The sequence below is a fragment of the Anopheles coustani genome, chromosome 3 (assembly GCF_943734705.1).
Source record: "Anopheles coustani chromosome 3, idAnoCousDA_361_x.2, whole genome shotgun sequence".
NCBI lineage: Eukaryota > Metazoa > Arthropoda > Insecta > Diptera > Culicidae > Anopheles > Anopheles coustani.
The window spans coordinates 89,509,269-89,530,697 of NC_071288.1; the positions used below are offsets into that span (position 1 = coordinate 89,509,269).

The 21,429-nt window shown below is 42.0% G+C and overlaps 1 protein-coding gene across 1 annotated transcript in view; it reads left to right on the top strand.

Moving 5' to 3' along the window:
• The first annotated feature begins 3,923 nt into the window (after positions 1-3,923).
• Positions 3,924-21,429, top strand: part of LOC131261401 (cysteine-rich motor neuron 1 protein) — a 157,850-nt gene continuing 140,344 nt past the window's right edge. The window contains exons 1-2 of the mRNA XM_058263429.1: positions 3,924-4,235; positions 11,839-11,966. Of these exons, the coding sequence (XP_058119412.1) occupies positions 4,021-4,235; positions 11,839-11,966 (343 nt within the window). The 5' untranslated portion in view covers positions 3,924-4,020. The remainder of the gene's footprint in view (positions 4,236-11,838; positions 11,967-21,429) is intronic.

Genomic DNA, 21,429 nt, shown 5'->3' on the forward strand with positions numbered 1-21,429 from the left:
ACTTAGCTTCAATTGAAGTAAAATACTCTTCAACATTATCAAACTAATAAAGATGTGTGTGGAAAACTTTTAACAAAACGCAACACAACAGCAAAACAATAGTTTTTTACGAGAACAGAATGAACCCGCGAGGATTGCTTTGAAGCGCTGTCAACACCAAAAGATGCAGAACAACTCAATTATTAACAAACTCGGGATGTTAAGCGTTTGAAAAGCGTTTAAAAAGTTGTTCGATAATAAATAAAAAAAATATAATAAAAAAATAATTCACAAGTGTTGGTTTGAGCTTCCGAAAGCGTTTCTTAATTTATAGAAAAGGAAGATATGCAAATTCGTAAAATAAAGTGATTAGGTTTTCTTTGAAATTTCACCAAGGTTAATATAATTTCTCATGTCAAAATCCTTTGTTTAACGGTTGAATAACCGCTGGAGCAACTCTCAATTGAAATTGGGGATGAACACATTTTCTTCTACCCTCTAGTATTGAGATCCTGAAAGTCGTTATAATAATTTTCCATTGCCTAGACGCGCCTAACGCAGGCTCTCGGGAAAACTTTTACCACGTGGAAACCGGCCTCCTCCTGTCTACCTGCTACCGGCAGGATATTACAGCAATATTACCAATTTAGAGACAATAAAACCTTATTAATCTGGTTATTTATTCATAAACACTCAATTGAAACGTGGGATTAAAGTTCTGCGGAGGTTTGTGGGTGTTGAATCGCTGGATCAGCTTCGCAAAGATTCACCCAGCTCAACGATCCCTTCCCCGGCTGCGAACCGGATGCTCTCTCCGGTCGTAATGGAGTGTGTATTACGAGAATTGTTACTTTTGCGCCATCGTGTTCTCCAACCCGGAAGTACCAGACATTATGAAGTGCGCTTGTGCTGCCAATGTTTCTTGCGGAAGGACGGCGAGGGCGCGAAGCAGGTCGGGATGGTCGTGGTGGTGGAAGATTAAAACCACTCCCGCGGAAGTGGTTGGGCAGAAGGAACATTCCACTCGAGGTGGCGTCTTCAGCAATGCTCGGTGGATGGCCGGGAAATTGTGAACGCCCACTGTTGGTCGCCTGCAAAGGGTGCCAGGGTGCCGTTCACCTTCGAAGATGCCGAAGGGACCGAGCGCGTTCGAGTGGGCAGGGATTTGCATCAACGGAACACCACTACACTCGTTTGCGTAACCAGCATGGGCAAGGAGAATGAAAAAAAAAACACCGAGCGGGGCTTAACCCGAAGCTTTCCACAAGGGTTTTGCTACAATTAATTTCCCTTCGCCTGCGGGCCGTCCTCGTTACCGAACACTTTAGCCATACAGCGACGGCAATGTAAACTTTTAATTGGGTTCAAAGATGAAGTGGTCAGTACTCAAAGTTGTTTTTTCCTTAGGTTATGATGTGATGACTTTGCTAGAAAAAGTAGCTACATTGACCGAAAAGCAAAGAGAGTAATGTTTAGGTAATCTTTTGTCTTGCTATGTACTGTTCAAATCCATAATCCGTGATTCATGCTCCTATCTTGTTTTTTAAGGTTTCTGAAAATATATTTCAGAGAAACTCTTATGATTTCGTATAGTTATTATTGTTAATGTGGATCCATTTAGCTTTCTCTCTCAATTTATTTATTTTGCATTTTTACAAATTTGTTTTACATTTCATTTTTTCTTATTTGGATTCTGATCTTTTTTTTAACTTTTATTGTTCAAAAATAAACTTAGCATTTATACCTAGCATTTCAGCGTACATCTCCTGTAAAAGTTTATAAATTTACTATAGGCAACCTATTCTGAACTCGTCATTCTAGTAGTCATTTGTAAACGTTTTACTTAATTCAACTACAATCGCATATGCGCATGTGAGCTGACTTTAAATGAGCCACTTTAATAACATACTGAAATTCAAATGAACTGAACCCCGTTTGGAATGAAAACGAAAAAGTTTGACAATTAATTATTTTTAACAAACAGACGATTTTTAAAGACAAATACAAAGAAAATACATATTTTTTCTCGTCCAATTTTGATCCAAGATTATGTTGTGACAAACTTTTTATTTCTTTTAATTTGCATGGAAATAAGGACAATTAGAAACTCTTGTTTGTAATTGGAACGTCCAATGTTTGCTTTGAACTAGTTCTCGAATGTGTTTATAATTGAAAGAGTGATATCATATCATGATTAAAAGTTACTGTTGCGTGACATCGTCCTGAAATGGGCTTCATGCAGTAACCTACTTCCGTCTTTCCGGAAAGGAAAACAGAAAAATACTATTTATTAGCCCGTGGTCGATGAACTCATTTACCCACTCGTTGATTATGCGTGGAAAAAAACGGCAAATAAAAATGCTGCACTGAATAAATAAATGTAACCAGGTTTCGTTGAAGGGCTAATTGAAAACCTGGGCCCACATACTGTGTGCGCGTGTCATTTGAGAATTGTTCGTGCGAGAGATGGAATCCCGTTTGGGACGTATCGGTTTACCAATTTGTTTGCCCAGCGCAATTTATTATCATTCCAATCGTATCACTTACAGGGCTCTTTTTTCGCGTATTCATGTTTGAGCTTACACTTCTACACTTCCCTTTGGTGCTGTAACATTTGCTCGTTGGTTTTCAAGCCGAGTTCGGTTTTCTGGTTACGAAATTAAATGTCAATCGTTAATGAAAAATTTCATTAATTCCATTGCTTTTTTTTCGTCCGAAATCACCTTCTGTCGTTGATGGGCGACAAAAGTGGCACGCTTTTCATTTCGCTCCAATGCACACACACATACTCGATCTGTTTTAAATTTCATCTGACAAGTGTGATCGCCTACGTGATCCAAAGAAAAGCGGTTGGTGAAAAACGGTAGATTAACGAATTTATGCAACTCATCTGCAGCGTCGGGCCTGGCAGAAGGTTACATTGTAGTACACACTACAATGTAGCATTTGTTCGGTGTGCATACACAAACACACACATGCACACACTTACCAATAATTTTCCACCCACTGCTAACGTGGCCATTTAAACGATAATAAAGCTTAACGCAGAAAACGATTATTTTGACACTGGCGGGTCCGTTGCTTTTATTTTATTGTTTCATTCTACTTACACTCCGAGCGCTCCATCTGCCACATGTGTTTTTATGTGCCTCTACTTATGTCTGTGTGTTTTTTGGTTTTTCAGAAAATATAATCAAACTAAAAGAGAGAAAGAGAGAGGCAAAGCGAAGCTCGTGGTGGTTCATCTTCCTACGCATTTCACATTTGTGAAAATGACAATGTAAAACGGTTCTGCCTAAACGCTGGAATAGGAAAAAGCGGCACCACGAAAAAAGAAAAGCAAAATCGGCTGAACATGTTGAATAGCAAATTGTCGTCGTTGTCGCGTTGAGCTTTGCGTCGTAAATTAAATTTTATGCACCGTGGCTCGCTCGGTGGAGCGTGCGATGGACCATTTATACGACGACGCCGAGGACGACTTCACTAAACGCGACGCGACGGCCTGTCAGTGATGATTTTGTTTTATTTCCATCCCCATGGTGGCGTGCGTTTATGGTAGCGGGTCGGTTTCGGGCTTTCGTAATTTACGTGCGCGTTTACCTCGCGAAGCACATCGTAGTAGTATTGTTTTATTTGCGGATTTTGGTGTGTTCCGTTTCGTTCCATCATCGGTTCGTTGTGGAAGGGAAATCATTTGGATCGGAACCTTGGTGGTGGTGTGTCCGCTTTCCCGAAATGTAATTCTACTTGCTTACCATCGGAACTCTCGTATTCTTTCTCGTTTTTTATGCAGATTCTACAGCGGCTTCAACGTGTCGAAGTTGATCGGACGGGTAGGAAAAGCTGAAAAGATAAATTACCTTCCACGGTAAAGTGTTACGGTGTGTGTAGTTGTGTGTGTGTGTGCTGGATAATTTGCGAAGGAGCAAACGGGGGGGAAAAACGGTGTGATTAAGTGATTTATCAGCCATCCAGCAAACCCTTGCGTGCAGAACCCCGAGACGCGCTTCCGAGGACCTTCCCCCGGAATGCCATGAATCGATGGGCGAGAAAATGGGAAAAGTTCTAGCGGCCATCCTGGCGCTCAACGGCAGCATATCGACGATAAATTTCAGCATTAAGCTGCTCATCTACTGTCTGATGGTGCTGAATGTGAAAACTTTCGGCCTCAAGTGCGTCTGCAATCCGGACGAGTGCGACATCATCCGACCGGAGGACTGCCCCGGGAAGGGCTACATCGTGTGGGATCCGTGCAAGTGAGTAGATATGGCTTTCTGCATGTGTATGTGTGTGTGTGTGTATGTGCTTTCCTTTCCATGGCTTCCTTTGTTGCCCGTTCCGTTTGCGTCGTGGAACGCCCCTTCGATTTGCCCAATTTTTCCCGGAATGGGGATAACCGTTCCTGGAGAAACAAACCGTGCTTCGGGGAAAACTGTAGGAAAATCGTCCCTTCGCGGAACGGGCGGCCGAGGTCCGTTTAATTCTGTCTCACTGGACTTCGCCATCGGATAGTGTGAAAATTGGGACATTCCATTCGTTTCCATCTCTCTTTCTTTCTCTTTTCACTCCCGCACGGTGGGATAAGAGGCGGGCATTTAGAACAAAATTAAAGTGTTTGTACGAAAATGGTAGCAATCTTTACACGCTGACTGCCAAACGTTTTTAGCAAACTATTTTAGTACAATATTTTTCATTACCACGTTGACTGCCATGTCACCCAAAAGTGGGTAAAAGCAAAATTCAGTTCTAAAAAGTTTTTGACCGAAAAATAGATGAAAATGCAACATAAAAATTATAGTAAAATTTCATATCAATTCTTTGGGAAGCTAAGTTTTTACTGAGTCTTCAAAAATCGTGAGTTTAATATTTGTTTTTAAACAAATTATATTAAAAAAGATTGTACTTAAAAAGTGTGCTAAAAACACTCTGCAGTCAATGTGTTAAATTTGTTTATAAAATTAAATGTCGATATAAAATGAGTGTATCTTTGATGTTGTGAATCATGGTGAAAAAGCATATGTAAGGAATGTAAATACTATCTTCACAGTTGAATAGCTACAAGTATTTAAATGGCATGCTTTTGTTGAAAAATGAAGTTAAAACGGGGTTTTGAATTTATTTTTCAGAAAGAACGGCCTGGCCGCATTGCGGGAATTTGAATCTTTTATAATCAATAAGAAAAAGGGCCTCTATATAGTTAGATAGAAAGAACACGCTAAAAGCAATCCTTCAAAAGAATGCTATGCTGCAAAAGACTTAACGTTAAAGTACGTCACTGAACTGTATACATTTTTAGTACCTAAGTTTTTTCATACTACAGTAGCCTTCTGTATTATCAATGTAAAAATTGATTTCACTCATGTTTTTCAATCAGTTTTGTTAAAATCAGTTAAAGTAGTAGAAAAAAAAATTAAAAATGTATAATGTCCCCTTGATTGTCCTACCTCATCTCACTGTGCTCAGATTCGATGTAGTTATGTAAGTTCCGCTTTCCCCGGAGAGAAAAAGGGAGCGCAAAAAAAAGGGACACACTGTCCGGCCATTAACATGAGATTTAGATTAGTCTCATGAAGTACTTAATTTTCATCCATTTTAACTTGATCACTTGTTTCGGGTCGCCGTAACCTCGGAGCGTAGGCGGCAATCCGGTTCCTTCTTCTCCGGCATGCCGGGAGGGCCGTTTTTCATCACGAGCCGGGACCTCAAACGGGTCCCTTCCGGTCATTGGAATTGACTTTATGGGGTCAAAAAAGGGATGCTTTTAGGCGTCAATTTACGAGAGTGACATTCCGGTCGTACGCTCCGTCGGAAAAGCGGGGCAACAAGTACGCCGTATCCCCGTGTGTAGGGGTTTTTTTCCTCTCTCTTTGGTGACTTGAAGTGAAATAAAAAACGGAACCCTGGTCGGACAGCTTCGGCAGCCGGGTTGACATTATTTTGCAAATTTATTCCCCACACGTCTGTTTTTTCGCTCGGTTCAACTTTTGACGGCGCACGACGATTACATAATTTTCCCGACCTGTCCCAGCAACATGTGGGTACTGAAATTAAGGGCCAAACGTCGTGGTACCTTTTTCTTTCCCGTCCCCCAAAAAGGGGTTTTGATCAGCGCACGATCATGAGACGTTTTGATTTTTCTAATCAAAATATTTTGCTGCAACCACCCTGTTGGAAATTCTCTTTACTTTGCGACGAGGAGGAAAGAAATGGAATTTCGAGAAAGTTTGCCACGTGCCACCAGATCAGGGACCGTGGCCTAGATGGCCTTGCCTACTGCCACCAAAACACAGCCCAAACTTCCAAGCGGTGGTCCATTTTGATGAAATCTTTTCGATCGTCACAAAACTTTCGCGCACCAAAAAGTCAAACCGCTCCGGGCTGAGCACAAGATGATGATAAGGATAATGATGGCCCGACGATGCTAATGCCACCAACATTGGCTAGACGCTGAACAGCGTGCCTGCGCTCGAGGGCGGCCCAGCTAGTTTGGATATTATTTTTCCTCCACCAGCGCCATCCCGGCAACCGTTAGAGGCTCGGTACGGTACAAGTATCTGTGGATAAAACCGGTGGCTTATTTCTTTCCGCGCCATCCACATCGTCATCGTTCGCCGGAAAGTTTTGTCGTACGCCAACAAGTCACTCCACCAGAAGACGAGAAGTTTGTCAAACCGAATTTACATACCCTTCATACGCACACGCCTGAGCCGCCGCCGGTTTTCCCCACCTCGGCCGCTTATCGGCTCGAGGCCCGGTGTGTGTCCCTCCCAAAGGCAAAGATTGCGGCACGACATGTGGTGAGCGATTTATTTATTGGTGAGCACCGAATTTGCTGCTCGAAAGTTCCTGCTCGCTGCAGGTGCGGGTGTTTTCTTTTTCCTCGCCCGGGAAAAAGTTACCCGGTGCGGAACGAGCGCCGACTCGGTTCCTGGAAAGCTCCCACCCGCTGTGTTGAAGAAGTTTTTGCCCATTGCTTTCTCCCCGCGCGCTCGTCATCGAGGTGAGGTTCGCCACTGCCAGTGACGTTCGGTGTAGATGTTGACGATGGGATTACTAGTATTTGGCAGATCGGAAAAGTTACAGCATTGACACGAGCTCTATCGATACAAGATCGGCTAACAACTGCGTTGAATAGTTTATTCGATTATTGAAAGTGATTTTCTATAACGGAAAACTACCGAAGCGAAAACTTTATAACCATGTAAAAGTGTTGCAATCATCCTTTTAATGCAGTTTGTTCAGTTCGGATTAATTAATTGTTTTGGCTAATAGTCTTGATTTTCAAATGATAGAATAAAAAACACAACAACCTTAACGAAAAGGTTAGTAAAAAGGTAACTCACAAACTTTCAAGTTTAATGTAGGTTAGTAAAAAAAGTAACACGCAAAATTACGACTAAACGGAGAAGGTGGAAACGAAAGAAAATATAAACTCCAGATTTGTTAAGAAAAATGCACGATATTAGTTTGGATAAATCATGAGAACTTATTCGTGTTCTGTTGATGATCTGTTCTATTTTTCAATGAACTTTTCAATCATTTGAGCGTTAACGATTGAATTATTATAGTTTTACTATACATTAATTTCTAAGCTTGTTCTCGTGTATTTATTTTCAACGACTTTGTTTGCCCTGCATTTCTAAACCAATCTAGAAACTCACACTTTCCGTTGATATTTTGTTTTAAGACTTCCCTCTTTTCGTTATATTAAACCCTCTTTCAACTATTATTTTATTATTCCTGTTTGGAGTCGATTTGAAGTGTATTATTTGGATATCCTCGTTTGACAAGTCGTTTGTGGAAGTTTTCTACACGACAGGACAGTCAATATGGGAAAACAATCTATCTTGTCCCATGTAAGCACTCTTTTGACAAGGGTTCGGGGAGTGAGTATAAATTTTTGGGAAAAAGTTTCGATGAAAATGTCAAAAACTTTTAGAAACACATCTGCAGCCTAGGACAGACCGATTAATTATTGATGGTGGGTAAAAGTTGTTCAAATGATTGAAAGTTTTTAATATTGAGAGAAAAGTATCCTAACGTAAACAATATCGACGGATTGGAATAGGAACGTTGACTCGGTGAGTTAAGTCTTGTTCGTGTGACACAAATCTAAATGTGTGGAGCAACGCTAGAAACGTACATTGAAACAACATTCTAATGTAGTTCACGTCGTTAGTGGTGGAAAACTTTCACCCGACACGAAAGACCGTTACAAAAGACACAATCGAAACGCGCCCTCAAGCGCTCATAAATGTCGCTTAGCAAGGTCGAGGCTCGCTCGGTGTGTATTGACGTGAGCTACACTCCATAAATTACCCTTCCCTTACTACCACCACAAGCGGAAAACGGACGGAAAAGCCGTAAAACTTGTGCTTTAGCTTCAAATTTATATCTTCCAAATAGTGCAATTAACGCTACCCGCTCGCTCGCCAACCGCCTTCGGCGTGTCCTTTCCGTAGTTTCGGGCTCGTAGATGTTCCAGCTAGTTAGCGGTGTAGCTTTCCATCGGATTGTACCGTTTGAAACACCTGCCCGCACCGGGGCGAGCGGCCGGGGGTTTTGCCTTGAACGCTAATTTATGGTTGCTTCGTGTGAAGCGCCCATTTCGGAAAATCAGTGCCTACTTTTGGGCCAAGGGGATGCTTGAGGTAAGGTGGTGAGGTGGAAAAGCTGGGTGGCATGTATCACGCAAGGTTTTCTATGTTTTTTTTTCCGTACCATTCAACCCCCGAAAGTTCCACCCTTCCCGGGAATGAATGCCGAAGGGTACAATGTACCCCGAAATTGGCTCCCAATCGATTTCTCGGTACACTCAAATACTTCGTACGCTAATTACACCCTCAAGTGGATTCAAGAGTGGCTTGGCTGGGTGAAATAGAGGAAAAACTACCGGGATAAAAAAAATAATAAAAACAAGCTGGAAAACCTTCGAACCAAGCAACCAAAAGGGAAAGCATGAAATGAGACAAAGAAAGCGGGTTGGAAAAACGACAGTGGCAGTTGAAAATTTGGTAAGCTTTTCCGCTCAACACCTCCTCACTCGTTCAGTGTGGGGTGTGTGATGAGGGGAAAACTTTCTACTCGCCCTATGCTGGTTTCCTCACCGCTTTTTCTCGTCTTTCTAGCAGCCATTTGAATGCCGGAAAAACTTCTAAATCCACTACACAGTTTAGCTAGCGTTTGGGTTCGCTGGAATGTTACTGGGTGCCGAAACGGGGGGGAGGATGGCGCAGAAGGCGGCAAAAGCTGGGGGAAAACATGTGAATCAAGGTGGGAAAAATATTTTTCCCCCCGGTCACCGTGAGGCTTCGGTCGGAAAAACCCAATCCCCCGAAGGCGTTTCATTTGCATGCCGGAGTTCACCGAGCATAACGATAACGAGCATGTGTTTGTGTATGTATGTGTATGTGGGGGTGTGAGTGGGTGGGAGGTTGTGTGGGAGAGTGAAAGTTTGGGTGGTTCTTTCGGGCGTAGGAGGCGGAACGAGAAACGAAACAAGCCGTGATTGCCTGCTGTTGTACAAATGTGTCTGCTTCAATTTTCCTTTTTTCTCTCTTCACTTAAGATTACGTGTGGGTGTGTGTGAATTTTCCTCCATTTCTTACCACACAAGATCGTTGCAAAGGCGAGCTTATCCTAGCCTGGCTGGACACTGGTCGGGTGGAAAACTTTTCCCCAGCCTTGCTTCACACCTAGAAGAATTTGAATGCTGTGGTGCTTCCATTTTCACATTTTACCCCCTTCCAATGCTCTTTTGCTGTCGGCCTAGCCTTGCCCGTTTTTTACTTTCTTTTTTTCTCTCATTTTCCACCGCTTTCCTTCACCGGAGCCACGAGAAGGAGGAAGCGTGAAGCGAGATGCGAGTGAAACAAAATCACGACAAGCGATGAATATTCAACGGAACAAAACCCCTAACGCCCCAAGATCTAAGAAGAGGATATTATTCTTGCTGTGGGAGGGCAAAAAGGGAGCAAAAGCAGGCAAAGAGCAAACTACACCGAACTCCAAAAGGTCCAATCTTCGCGATGAACTATGAATTCTTAGGTTTTATGAACAGTGGCCGAGTGTTTCTGGGGAAGGAATTTCCATGTACTTTCTTAAGCAAAAAAGTGCGAAAAGAAATCAAGAACCGGACAGGACAGAAAGAAAGTGTGCAGATTATTTGCTGATAAAACACTTGCCTGGCCGCTCGTGGTGGGAGTGAAAAGGATAAATTCAGCCCGGAGAAAACAAAGAACGCCTGGGTACAGATATCTTTACGCACGAGTTTGGTCGAACTTTCTCAAGTCTCGACTATTTTGCTACATTTCAAAATAGAGTCGAATGTAGTTGGGAAAACTTGTTCATCACTTTTCTACCTTTCCCCATCCGGTCTGACCATCGGTTGAGTAAAACTGGACGTCACCCAACAAGGGATAATCCTCATGGGAAATTCGAACGTCTTGCCTTTCGTCTCGACGTTCCACTATGTTCGTTCACATTGTCGATGGTTTCTGATAAGATCTGGGGTTGGGTTGTGCGGGGTAGGGAAAAGGTTCAGAACTGCACCAGTTGTGGGCGAGTGCTTTGCATCTGACAATTGTTGGCCATTTGTTTGCTGCAGTTGACACAATTGTTTTATTGAGCTGGCAAAGAGACCTTTGCGAGCAGTGAAAAGTCAGGTCCGGTTTCGCATGTTGAACGATGTCTGTTGTTAATGGAAAATTGTGATAATTACACTGGTGAGAGAGGGAGGAAAAGGTGGTTGTTTTTTTGTTTTGATGCTGCCAACTGATTGTTGAATTCGTTTGAAATCATTTATTACTTTTAAATTTGCATAGTTTATCCATTTTCAATTTTCTGACAAATAAATTGTGTCTTTCGCTTTTGGATTTAATTGAAACAAATTTTGACTACCGTATTTATTTCTAACATTTCACAAAACTAGGAAAAACTGATTTAGCTTTCAAAACTGTGGCTCCTAAGGCTGGCTTAGCTTTTAAAACTAAGGCTCGTTTAACAAAAATTGATTAATTTTCCATGAAGTCGATTTGTTGTAATATCAAGTTTTATAATTTTAAGTTGTTTGAAGTTTTAAAAATATTTACAATCCATTTCTTGCCCAACGTTTTGTGAAATTTGTTATGGAACGCGGAATATACCTTTTTGATGGAGACGCCTGGTTGTTTGTAATGTTTACATTTTCTTCTTACAATGTGTGTCTTTATATTGTCTACAATACGTGCATTTTGTTGAAAATAGATTCGCTTATTTTACCATAATTTATTATTATTGTTCTAGTTCCCGAAAAACGTTTTCCCAACGAGTTTTTTTTCCGATCATTTTATATCATTTGGTAGAACTTGTAAAAAAACTTTTCCTATGTAAAGTGTGTGCTGTTTCGGAATAAAAGCAATGTCATTTATGAGAGTTGGCAGGTTGTTTCACCCGTAAGCCAACCGACCGGTTCGCATATAAAAGTAAAAAGTCACGGGCTGCCCGCGCTGTTCGTGCGGTCGAGACCACCACCACAATTGTTTCGCTTTCCTTCACGCCATTTTCCATGGGAGGTCATGACGAGAAAGAGAGAGAGAGAGAGAGGGGGAAAACTATCCAAACGGGAACGGTGGTGCGCACCCAGTGTTGCGGCTCCGCTGGTGACGGTGATTATTAAACTTTATGTCCTTTCCAGCATAATCCCGACCACTCGACAAGTCCATTCCCGGCAGTGTGGTGCATGAATTATGGTTTAAGCTGGCCCAGCCCTGTCCTGCCCCCTTGCAGTTGGTTTTTGTTGCCCTTTTCGTCCAACGTGCCGTAGCGTTTGCTCTTTTTCTCCACCGGTAACTCACCTTTCCCTTTATTTCTCTCCTCCAGGTGCTGCAAAGTGTGCGCCCGAACGCTCGGCGAAGCGTGCGGAGGGCCGGGTGGCTTTTCCGGGACGTGCGAACCACCGCTCAGCTGCGTTTCCAAACCACCGGTCGGCGGCTCCGGCGTGTGTATGGGTAAGTGTTGGAGAAGGCAGCGTATAAGGCCGGGCCATTATGGCGCGCGGCACACAATTTTGATGGGCTTTTATTTTATTATTTGTTCGAGCTGTTGTGTGATCATAACGCCCCTATTCAGCCTAGTCAGTGTGTGTGTGTCTGTATGTTTGAGTGAAAATGGAGCAGCGTGGTTGATTTGTTAGGCATCGGTCAAAAGGTCAGCTTCGTAAATCGATCTAAAAGTATTCCCCGCCTCACATTTCACACCTTTGCCTCTCTTTACCGCCAGTGGTTCACACAAAGCATTTCATCTATTTTCCAACACGAGCAAACAAAACAAAAAAAAAGACGTAAAAATAATCGCTGGTTTGATGTACGCGATAATGATTAGCGATTACACGGTGTAAAAGTGATTCAATTGCAATTTATACGTCATAAATTAACGATTAACGAGGTGATCAAGTGGGATGGCCGACTTGTGCTGCGTGCTTTTCTCCCAACGACCCCGAATTATCGATGATTTAGTGGCGTTGGCGGGCCTTGTGTCATTTGTTGCGTGCATTAGCGAAATTTGATTGATCTTTGCGTTTCATCCACGGTAAATGGTATTTCATTTACATTATCTCATTTTACATTGAGCTGCAGGGATAGTAATTAAACTTAATTTTGTATCGGAAGTGTTTTAATCGAAAAGAGAATGAGGTTATTAAAATGCAAATTCTAACAAGATTTAATAGGAATTATTTGTATAGATGTATTATGATATTGCATTCTTGCAATTTTAATACCTCTTTATTGGAAAATAAGTTTTTTCATTACCAGGTTTACGAAGTTTGAATGAATATTAATGTTTTTCACAATTTATTTCCTACTGTTTTAATTGCGAAAATAAGTTCACAAATCGGTGCTTCTCTCAACTTGACCCTAATTCTGGCCCAACTTAACGCTGGAGAGACCCATCCTCTAAGTGGAGTATCCTACGAATGGTGTTGCATTGAAAAAGAAGCCGGCAAAACCCGACACACACAGACACACGCACACAAAATTGCTCTAGAAAGCTGGCGAAGTAAAACAAACACCGGATTACGGAGGCTGATCCAACCCCTCCGGGGGTGGACGAGTTTGCAAGGGTTGCATTCACGGTGGTTGGGCAGCTTTCCGGAACCGCTTTCCCACCTTCCGGTTCGGCCGACCGGCTGGCCGGTCGGTTGTTTGTTGAATAAATATTTTGCTGCTTAAAAATTTTCCCCCTTCCGACAACCGTCGGGGTTGCTCGTTGTTTTCCGCGTGCGAAGAGAGAGCATTAAGCCGGTGTCCTAATTTTTGCAACGGAAACAGATTTATGTCCGTGGCGTTATCTTGCTTTCTAGCCGGGAAAATGGTTGCGGTTCGCTTGGTGAGCATGCAAAGTTGCGCCGGTACACTATCTAATAAAATGAATAATTGTTTCGTGAGGATTCAAACGAGTCGTAAAGTTGATAATCACCGAATGAAACGTGTATTAATAGTAAGCCAAGTTCGAAACACGATAACAACTCTTATCCGCCCGACACTAACAACGTTAGCAATGATTAAGTGTTAGAAAGTGAAGGAAACTGCTTGCACTACCGTTGAAAGTAAAACACGACGAGAGAAAGAATTATCCCCCCCTATGTGCCATAAGCCATTTAGGAGGCTTTAAATCAAAGTTGCACGAAAAAGATACACTAAATCACAGCGGAGCGCAACGGAAGCGCGACAACATTCCAAACTGAATGGAAAATATGGCCGTGTTGAGGACGGAGTCGGAAAAAGGAAATGAAAAAAAAATACAAACAGGAAAAATAGAGTACGCGGACGTAGGCAAACATAAGCGAGTAAATATTAGCTGCAGCCGTCGGGTGGCTTCCGGTGCTTCCGACGCTCGGGAAAACCCGGCGTCCTCATTCTCGTTAACCGTCCACCGGTCTTGGTGATTCAAAAAATGGTGGACAGGACCACCGTGGACTTAGAACGTCGAGTGGAAAGATATAGCAGTAGGCAAGGAGGAAGAAATCCGAGACGCGATGGTTCGTTGAGAGGAGATTTAATTAAAATGAAATTAAATCTGTTCCAAAGTAATTCCCCTGCAGAACGGCCACGATGTTTCCCCACCTAACGCTGGTTCGCACGGAAGGAAGTGCAAGAACCTGGAATGGACAGCACTGCGTGAAGTGAAGGACGGAAATTTATTGGGCTGAGACGTAGGGGGAACAGCGTGTACAAGAAGTTTATTAATCAACAGTTACTTAGATAGACGATGGTCGCTAGACGTTATGGTTTTCGTCATGAGAAGATCCTCCATGGAGCGGCTTTTGGGGGAAGAACCGCCGGGTGGGACATAATTTGATCGCCATCTCTCGCTGGCGCGCCGCATTTGAATTGACTTTCCGTCTTTCAGTGTTAAGTCCCCCTAACGCTAACGGTTGTGCGCGCTGGAAGCTATTATTTTAATCATGGCCACCATTGTTGCGCGGATTATCGTAATGATTGAAAGGACATCGGAAGGATTGACGCCGGGTAATTATGACTTGGACACTGTGCACTGTGCGCTTCAATTTATGATGCTTTGAGGGCGCCATCATAAGAAATTAAAAGAATTGAACTGATTTTAATTACTTACTTTGAATTAAGTAATGAATTAAATTTTCAAGGCAATTACAAATGAGTTAGAAAGAAGGTAACGTAGTTTTAATAGCTTTTCTGGCAAATTATGTGTGATTAACTTGTTTTTCTATGAATTATCTAGTCAATCATTCTATTTATAATGATTTAAGGTAACTATTTTCATACGTTTGTCACTTAAAATTCAAATGTCAAATACACATTCAATTTCTCAAGCGATATCTTAGGTTTGTTACATGAATTTCAATTGTTAGAGTTGAAACATTGTGTTGAAAACCATTTTGGATATGTTAAGTTGTGGAAGAAGTGTTTTGATCAATTTTTATTTATGATGATTTTTATAATAATTTATTTATCATTGATCGTTTATTTATGATGTTTTATTATTTATGATGCATCAGTTTTCTCTTTTTCAATTATTTAACTTTACTAAATATGGGTGGCTTTGAAACTGTATATAGTTAATTAGTTGTTAATTATTTTATGTGCTCTAGTAATCCAAAGTTATATTTAACTATTGTGCTGAAATAGGAAATTGTGTTCCATTTGATGGTAAACTGGAAGTTCAAACCTAATTAAATCAATCTTGAAACGGAAACACTCTGGTAAGCACTTACCCATACTTTTCGGTTATGCTATGAAAGGACCAAAACCTTGAAGTTTTTATTGAACATACATCATTGTTTAAAATGTTTATAGTTAATAAAAAACCACATCCTATATGTATAAATTAAACGTTTGTATCTTCAGTTAAATTAAAATCACCTGAAGAGCAAAAAACTAAATTAACTTTTTTTTTTCTCCGCGTCACAATGTTTAATGAGTAATCCATTCGGAATAACATTAACACCAACCTGACACAAACAGATTCAAGACAGTTTTTTGTTGTTAATTTGCGTCAGAAACCTCGCTGCCATGGACAGAACTTTCCGAGACAGTTGCAAATTATCTTTCCATTTTACACGGTGTACCCGTTTACCCACCTTTTTATCCTTCTGCTGATTCTCGCCCTAACCTTTTGCTCTAACGCTGCATGAGACAGTGTCGTTGGATTTAGCTCTGTTTTTTCCCCTTTCCTTAGATGTTTTTTTTTGCTTATGGTATGTTTTTGTCGGACGTTTCTATTTACTACCTCCTACTAACCATTCCGGGCATTGTAATGTACCGAGTGGGAGAGAGATGGAGAAAGAGATCGGTTATCATGGTCGGTTGTGGCATTGAAGGTAGATTAACCCATTTCATGTGTTTGCCTGCGGTCAGGTTCCAATGGCCGCCTCGAGTGGAAGATGGCAAAGTTCCGGTTCGGTTTTCTACCTTCCGACAGGGGAACCACCAGGTTGTGAAAGGATTAGACGAAAGGGTAATGGTCAGTCATTCATTTTACCTGCGTTGTAGAGCTCGAGGTCCGGCATGTGCCGACCGCATGTCCTTGCTTGATCCTGGTTTGTGTGTGTGTCTTTTTGCGTGTTTATTTGGGCTTTTTGTGCCTTCGCCAAGACCATCCCTTCGGACATTCCGTCGGTGAATTGTGTTTGACTCATCCGTTGATCCTCTCGAAGAGAGTTGGTTTCGGTAGGCTTTTTTTTAGTCATCTCCCATGGAGATGGAGGGGACCTTTCCACGCACTGCTGCTCTAGCAAATCAGCTTCATCGTTCATAAATTGAATGTATCAGTCTCGGCCCAGCCCGGCCCGGAGGCCCCCCGTGGGCGTGGAATTTGTCTCTGATTTGTATCGAGAACCGCACTGTGGAGTGGAGACAAAGTTGGGCGACAAAAAGGGTAAAAACTTTCCACCCGAACGTCCATGGTCCATGGCCGGAATTTATTCCACTCAATCTATCTACCGGTTTCGATGTGCTGTGTGCGATTGTGTGCGGTTCGGATGTACGTATTCCGAATGGAAAAAAGGGGTTTTTGTTAGCTTTTCCTGCACGGCTAACGTGCAACGATTCCTCTCAAACTTGCTTCGCCCAATATAAGTCGCCTGCTGGAAAATGAAAGAGACCGGTCGGAGAGGGGTCACCGAAGGAAGGTAGCTGATGTGGGGAAAATGTGTGAGAAAATTCAGCCACTCTACGAAAGCAGCCCACACGAAAAAGGGGTTGGCAAGGGGTGCAAGCGACAGCACTCGAAATTGGATTTTCTCGTTGTGTGTGCGGGCGGTGCACTCCACCGGACTGGGTGTGTAAGGGAGTAAGAAAAATCAGTACCAGCCTCAAGGGGCCATCGCCAGTAGGGGCATCGGGTGTAGGCTACTGGAAAAGATGGAAAATGGAAGATCTGCACAAGGCAAATTGATAATACGTTCTCGAGAAGCCGTTCCCAAAGGAGATAGGAGGAGGTGAAGAGGTAGGCGAAAAGTTGCTGTTGCCGGGGAAAGCTGTTGGGCAATATTGTTCCACCTGCGTGCGTCGGATATTCATACGTTTGCAGGTGAATTGTAGGTTTCACTTTTCTTTTCCAACGAAAGACATTTCGTTTGCATAGGGTTTTCTTTCTCGGAAATATTTAGCCGATTTTCCGAATTTTTCTCTGTACTCCGATGTCGTATATTTTTATCGTAAAATTACGGGTAACGGAATTCATCAAGATAAATGCTTATTGGATAAATCAAAATAAATGAAGCGGAAATTTTTATTTGTAAAAATATTCGATGAAAAGCAAAGAAAATTTAGTGATTTATCCAACAAGCTAATTATTACAAGATGAAATAAATATAACTGATTTTCTGTTCTCATCCATGGAATAAGTTTAAACAAATGTGCTGGTTCAATGTGTTCGTTCTAACAAGAAGGAAATTGAAACAAGAAGATAATTTTATAAAGGAGAACATTCTTCTCCAACTTTCATGCCCGCATGGAACAATTTAAAGCAAAAAGGAAGGAAAAAAGATGTAACATAGTAGAAAAAAAGATTTTGGAACGAATAGCGGCAACATTTTACATGTATATGATTACCTTGGGCAAAGTAAGTAAAAACAAACGCGCATCAAGAGCGTAGCATATGGAAGGAATGGTCGATGGAAGAAGCGTGTGTAGAAAAAAAAGTGGAATATGATGTGAGTGAAACGGCGTGGAGCTAAATGAAACATGACGGATGCCGGAGCTTTGCATGGTTTTTTGCGGATGTCAAAATCGGTTAGCATAATTTGTCTCGAGAAATGTGCTGAAATGACGAGCGCTAACGAGAAAACTGACTTTACTGGGAAGTGGGTTTACTCGTCTTCGCCATTACTCACATGTAATGCTTAGTTATTGGGGATTTGGACGCGAGTTATAAGAACGCGATGTATGGCTTGCTCAGAACATTTTTTTTCATGTTTTATATTTGTTAGAAAGGTCGTCTTTTATATAAGAAAAAATCAAACAACACACGAGCTAATAGTTTTCTTATAAGATTTTTGATAATTGTACGAAGCAATGAATTTTCAAATCATCTATTTGCATTGACGTTGAACTATTTTTTAAATTTGCATTACTTGTTTCATACTCTGCAATGCTTGTTAGAATAATATTGGGTTTTCATGAAAATGGACCAGAAATTTTGAAAGCAGTTAAAGCCTCGATCTAGAGATGCCTTCCAACTGCTCCGCCACTTATTTCCACGAATTTGGATCGTAATCCTTCCAGGATCACCCCCTTAACTAAGGCAGGAAGGGTAAAATTTCACTTTGCTTGCTTCGTGCTCGCCGAACGAAGCGAACGAACGGATGCGTTTAAGCTTAAAGCTGGACTCATGAATAATTCCGCACCAGAAAGATCCATGCAATTCGGTTGCCATTGAGCAGACGGCACCCGCCGTTCCTTGGTTGATTGTTTTCCCCTTACTTTCATCTCGCATTAGATGCTCTCTTCTTGTAGTGGAAGCCAACTTGCCAGCCAGTGCAGATAAAACAACCGCTGGTGGAAAAGCTTTGGAATTTCCATGGTAATGACCGTGCCTTGTAACGGTACGTTTCGTTCGAATTTGGGCGTCTGGACCACTTAACATCAAAGTAGGGCACGCCCGCGCGACCCAAGGATCAGACCAATTCCAAACAATTAACTGCGAAAGCGCGCTTTAGCTTTTCGGTTACGAGATTGCAGCGATATGGAAGCGAATTGATTTCTCTGTGCGTGTTTGTCTATGTGGGGGTTTTTTTTCAGTTTCATTCTAAATTAAGAAAGACTTTATAAACTGCCAACCGCGGAGGACCTCCTTTCGGAGGGTAATCGCAATCCGAAACACTGATAAGCGCGATCCTTGGTTTTGCCATGTTCGGGAGAAAGATTACGGACGTAAGCCGTGGATTAAATTGTTTTCGAGGGTATTTTCGTTCTCTTGCTTAGATGATTTTTTTTCTTGATCCTAAATTTCTACCCCTAGAGATAAAATCTCTGACGTCACTTACTCAGGCACTTTGAGAAAAAGTATCAAAATTGTTAGTTCGATGCTTTTCATATCAAGATATTCTTTCAAGATATCAAACGGTGATAAGTTTAAAATTAATACACTTCTTGGAAATATTAAACATGCTAGAAGAGATTTTCTTTATTTCAAAAATACTAGTTGATGTTAACATTGGGGTTACGTTTATGGTAATCTCCTTCTATTTTTGCATGTTGTCCGTTTTTCTTTTTGTCTATTATAATATATATTATTTTATATTTTGAGTTGCTTCAAGGGATGATCTTGTAATTATTCTTTCAATATTGCCTTCAACTTATTTACCAAACAGTTCATTTTCTTCATTCTCTTATATTTTGGTCATTAACCGTGGCTTCGATACTCACACTTTTGATGTTTTGTAGTGTCAAAATGAGGTCTGTTTCAATAAACTCTTCCTTTCTTTCCCTCGTGGAAACGACTCTTCAGAACGAAAAAAAACCTTTTAATGTTTTCCGGTGTTTCACAGTCAAAACCAATCAGAGTACATCAAAGAGCGAACGCTTCGTCCGTGAAAGCTATCGATCATGTTGACAGGCTTCAATGCGGCGATGGTAGGATGATAAAACAAAATAAGGCGTCTACCAATCAACTCCATCCAGGGTGTTATCCTGCCGAATTGCAGCCTCCGGGCAGCATCGGGTACGATCAAAGTGGAAAACTGTGAACGTTGTGACAAGGTGTGCGTCAAGCAGAGAAAAAATCAAAGAGTGGTTAGGATGTAACACCTTTGGCTGAGGTCTGGAGGTATCGACTGAATGGACGGATCTTGCCATGCTGTGAGATGGAGTATTTTTTATCACACTTCAACGATAAGCATACTGATGGCAACTTAAACGAATCAACTTGCGTGAAGTTGTGCTGCGAAAGAGCGCATGAAGTTTATCTGCCGTTTGCTGCGTGTCCGGAAAAGTGATACTGGTGTTAGCAAGTGCGCGATTTTTCGTTAGTAAGTCCTTCCGCTTTCTCCTAACTTTTGAGCAACGTTTTTATGAGTAGCAGGTTTTTGTTTCCTCTTAGTTTTTCAGAAGTTTTTGAAATCTAAGAGATGCTCGTGGTATTACTTTAAAGGAGCTTTTCTTTTCATTGTTTGCTCTATGTAGTTTGTTGATTTTTCAACTGAAACATAGCCTTAGTCTTATATCTTCTGTCTTAGAAAGGTGTTGAAAATCGATTCACTTTAGAAGATTTTGGTCCGGTGATTTGCTTTCAGGGAAGCAAGCGTCTTTCAACATTGAATAACAGATCAAACCCCTCTCCTTCATACACAAATTGTTCTTCTAAGCATTTTTTCGCTTCCTCCCCCGCGCTTTGGTGGCAATCCCCAAATCCCACCATGGCCGAGGGCATTAAATTTTCATCAAAATTCCACTCGCGGAGCCCGCCTTAAGACGCGAGCGCCTGAAAAGTTCGATTCCGCGCCATCGTAAACGGTTCAAGTCTTCGGGAAGTGGGACGCAATGACACTGAGGAAGGGGGAGTGAGGTGGATAGATCGACGAGAAGAAAGTACAAATGATATCGTGAAAGGAAAGAAACACATGAATAAAAAAGGATCGTCGGGATGAGTTTTGTTGAACATCTTTTCTTCCAAGAGGGGAAATTTTCTGAGTAGCCATCTTTCGTGTGGTGGCCTTCCTCGAATACTACATTTCCACCGGCACTCCAGTGTTCGCTGTGGGGAAAAACCATCGCTTTCTAATAGTCTCTGAACGGTTTTCGATTCGCAGGCTACTGCTTTTCCCCCCAAGGCCGGGATGAGCTTCTCGGAAGCAAGCTGAGCATTTATTAGATTCCAGAATAAATTTATTCCATCCACTGGCGTGAAAAGCCGCGTGAAAACATACTCGCACACACGCACAAATGGAATAGAACTGCAGAGAACATTTGAGGAGTGAGAGTTCGCGTGTCGAATGCTGAATCTTCGATTGGCCTGTCTTTCTGCACGTTCTTAAGGATTTAATATGGAGTTTTCCGCCCCATGCAAGGTCTTTCTGTGTTCGCATACGAAACCATCAAACATTTTCTACAAACCGTACAGATGTGGACGAACCGGATGAGTCACTTTGAAGGAAAAGGGCCATCGTGTAATCCCAACCCACCAAAGCCAGGAAACAAATTGACTTCCGTGCCCGATGACAATCCTCACACCTTCCGTGCGTTTCCGAAGGTGGGAATAGAAAACGTCCCCTAAAAGCCAACGTAGCCCTCACTTCGGAAGGCGGACTGGATTGAGGTGCTTTATGGTTACGCTTACGGTTATGCGCCGTTCGCTGTTTCACCTTTCACCCGAGGAAAAACACACGCAAGCAGGCCACGTGCTTCCACCATTGTCTTTGGTGGTGTGGTTTTTCCATCTGGCGCGCGCCAGATCGTAATCCAATAGGTCCTACGGGAGCCTCTTTCTGTCGCT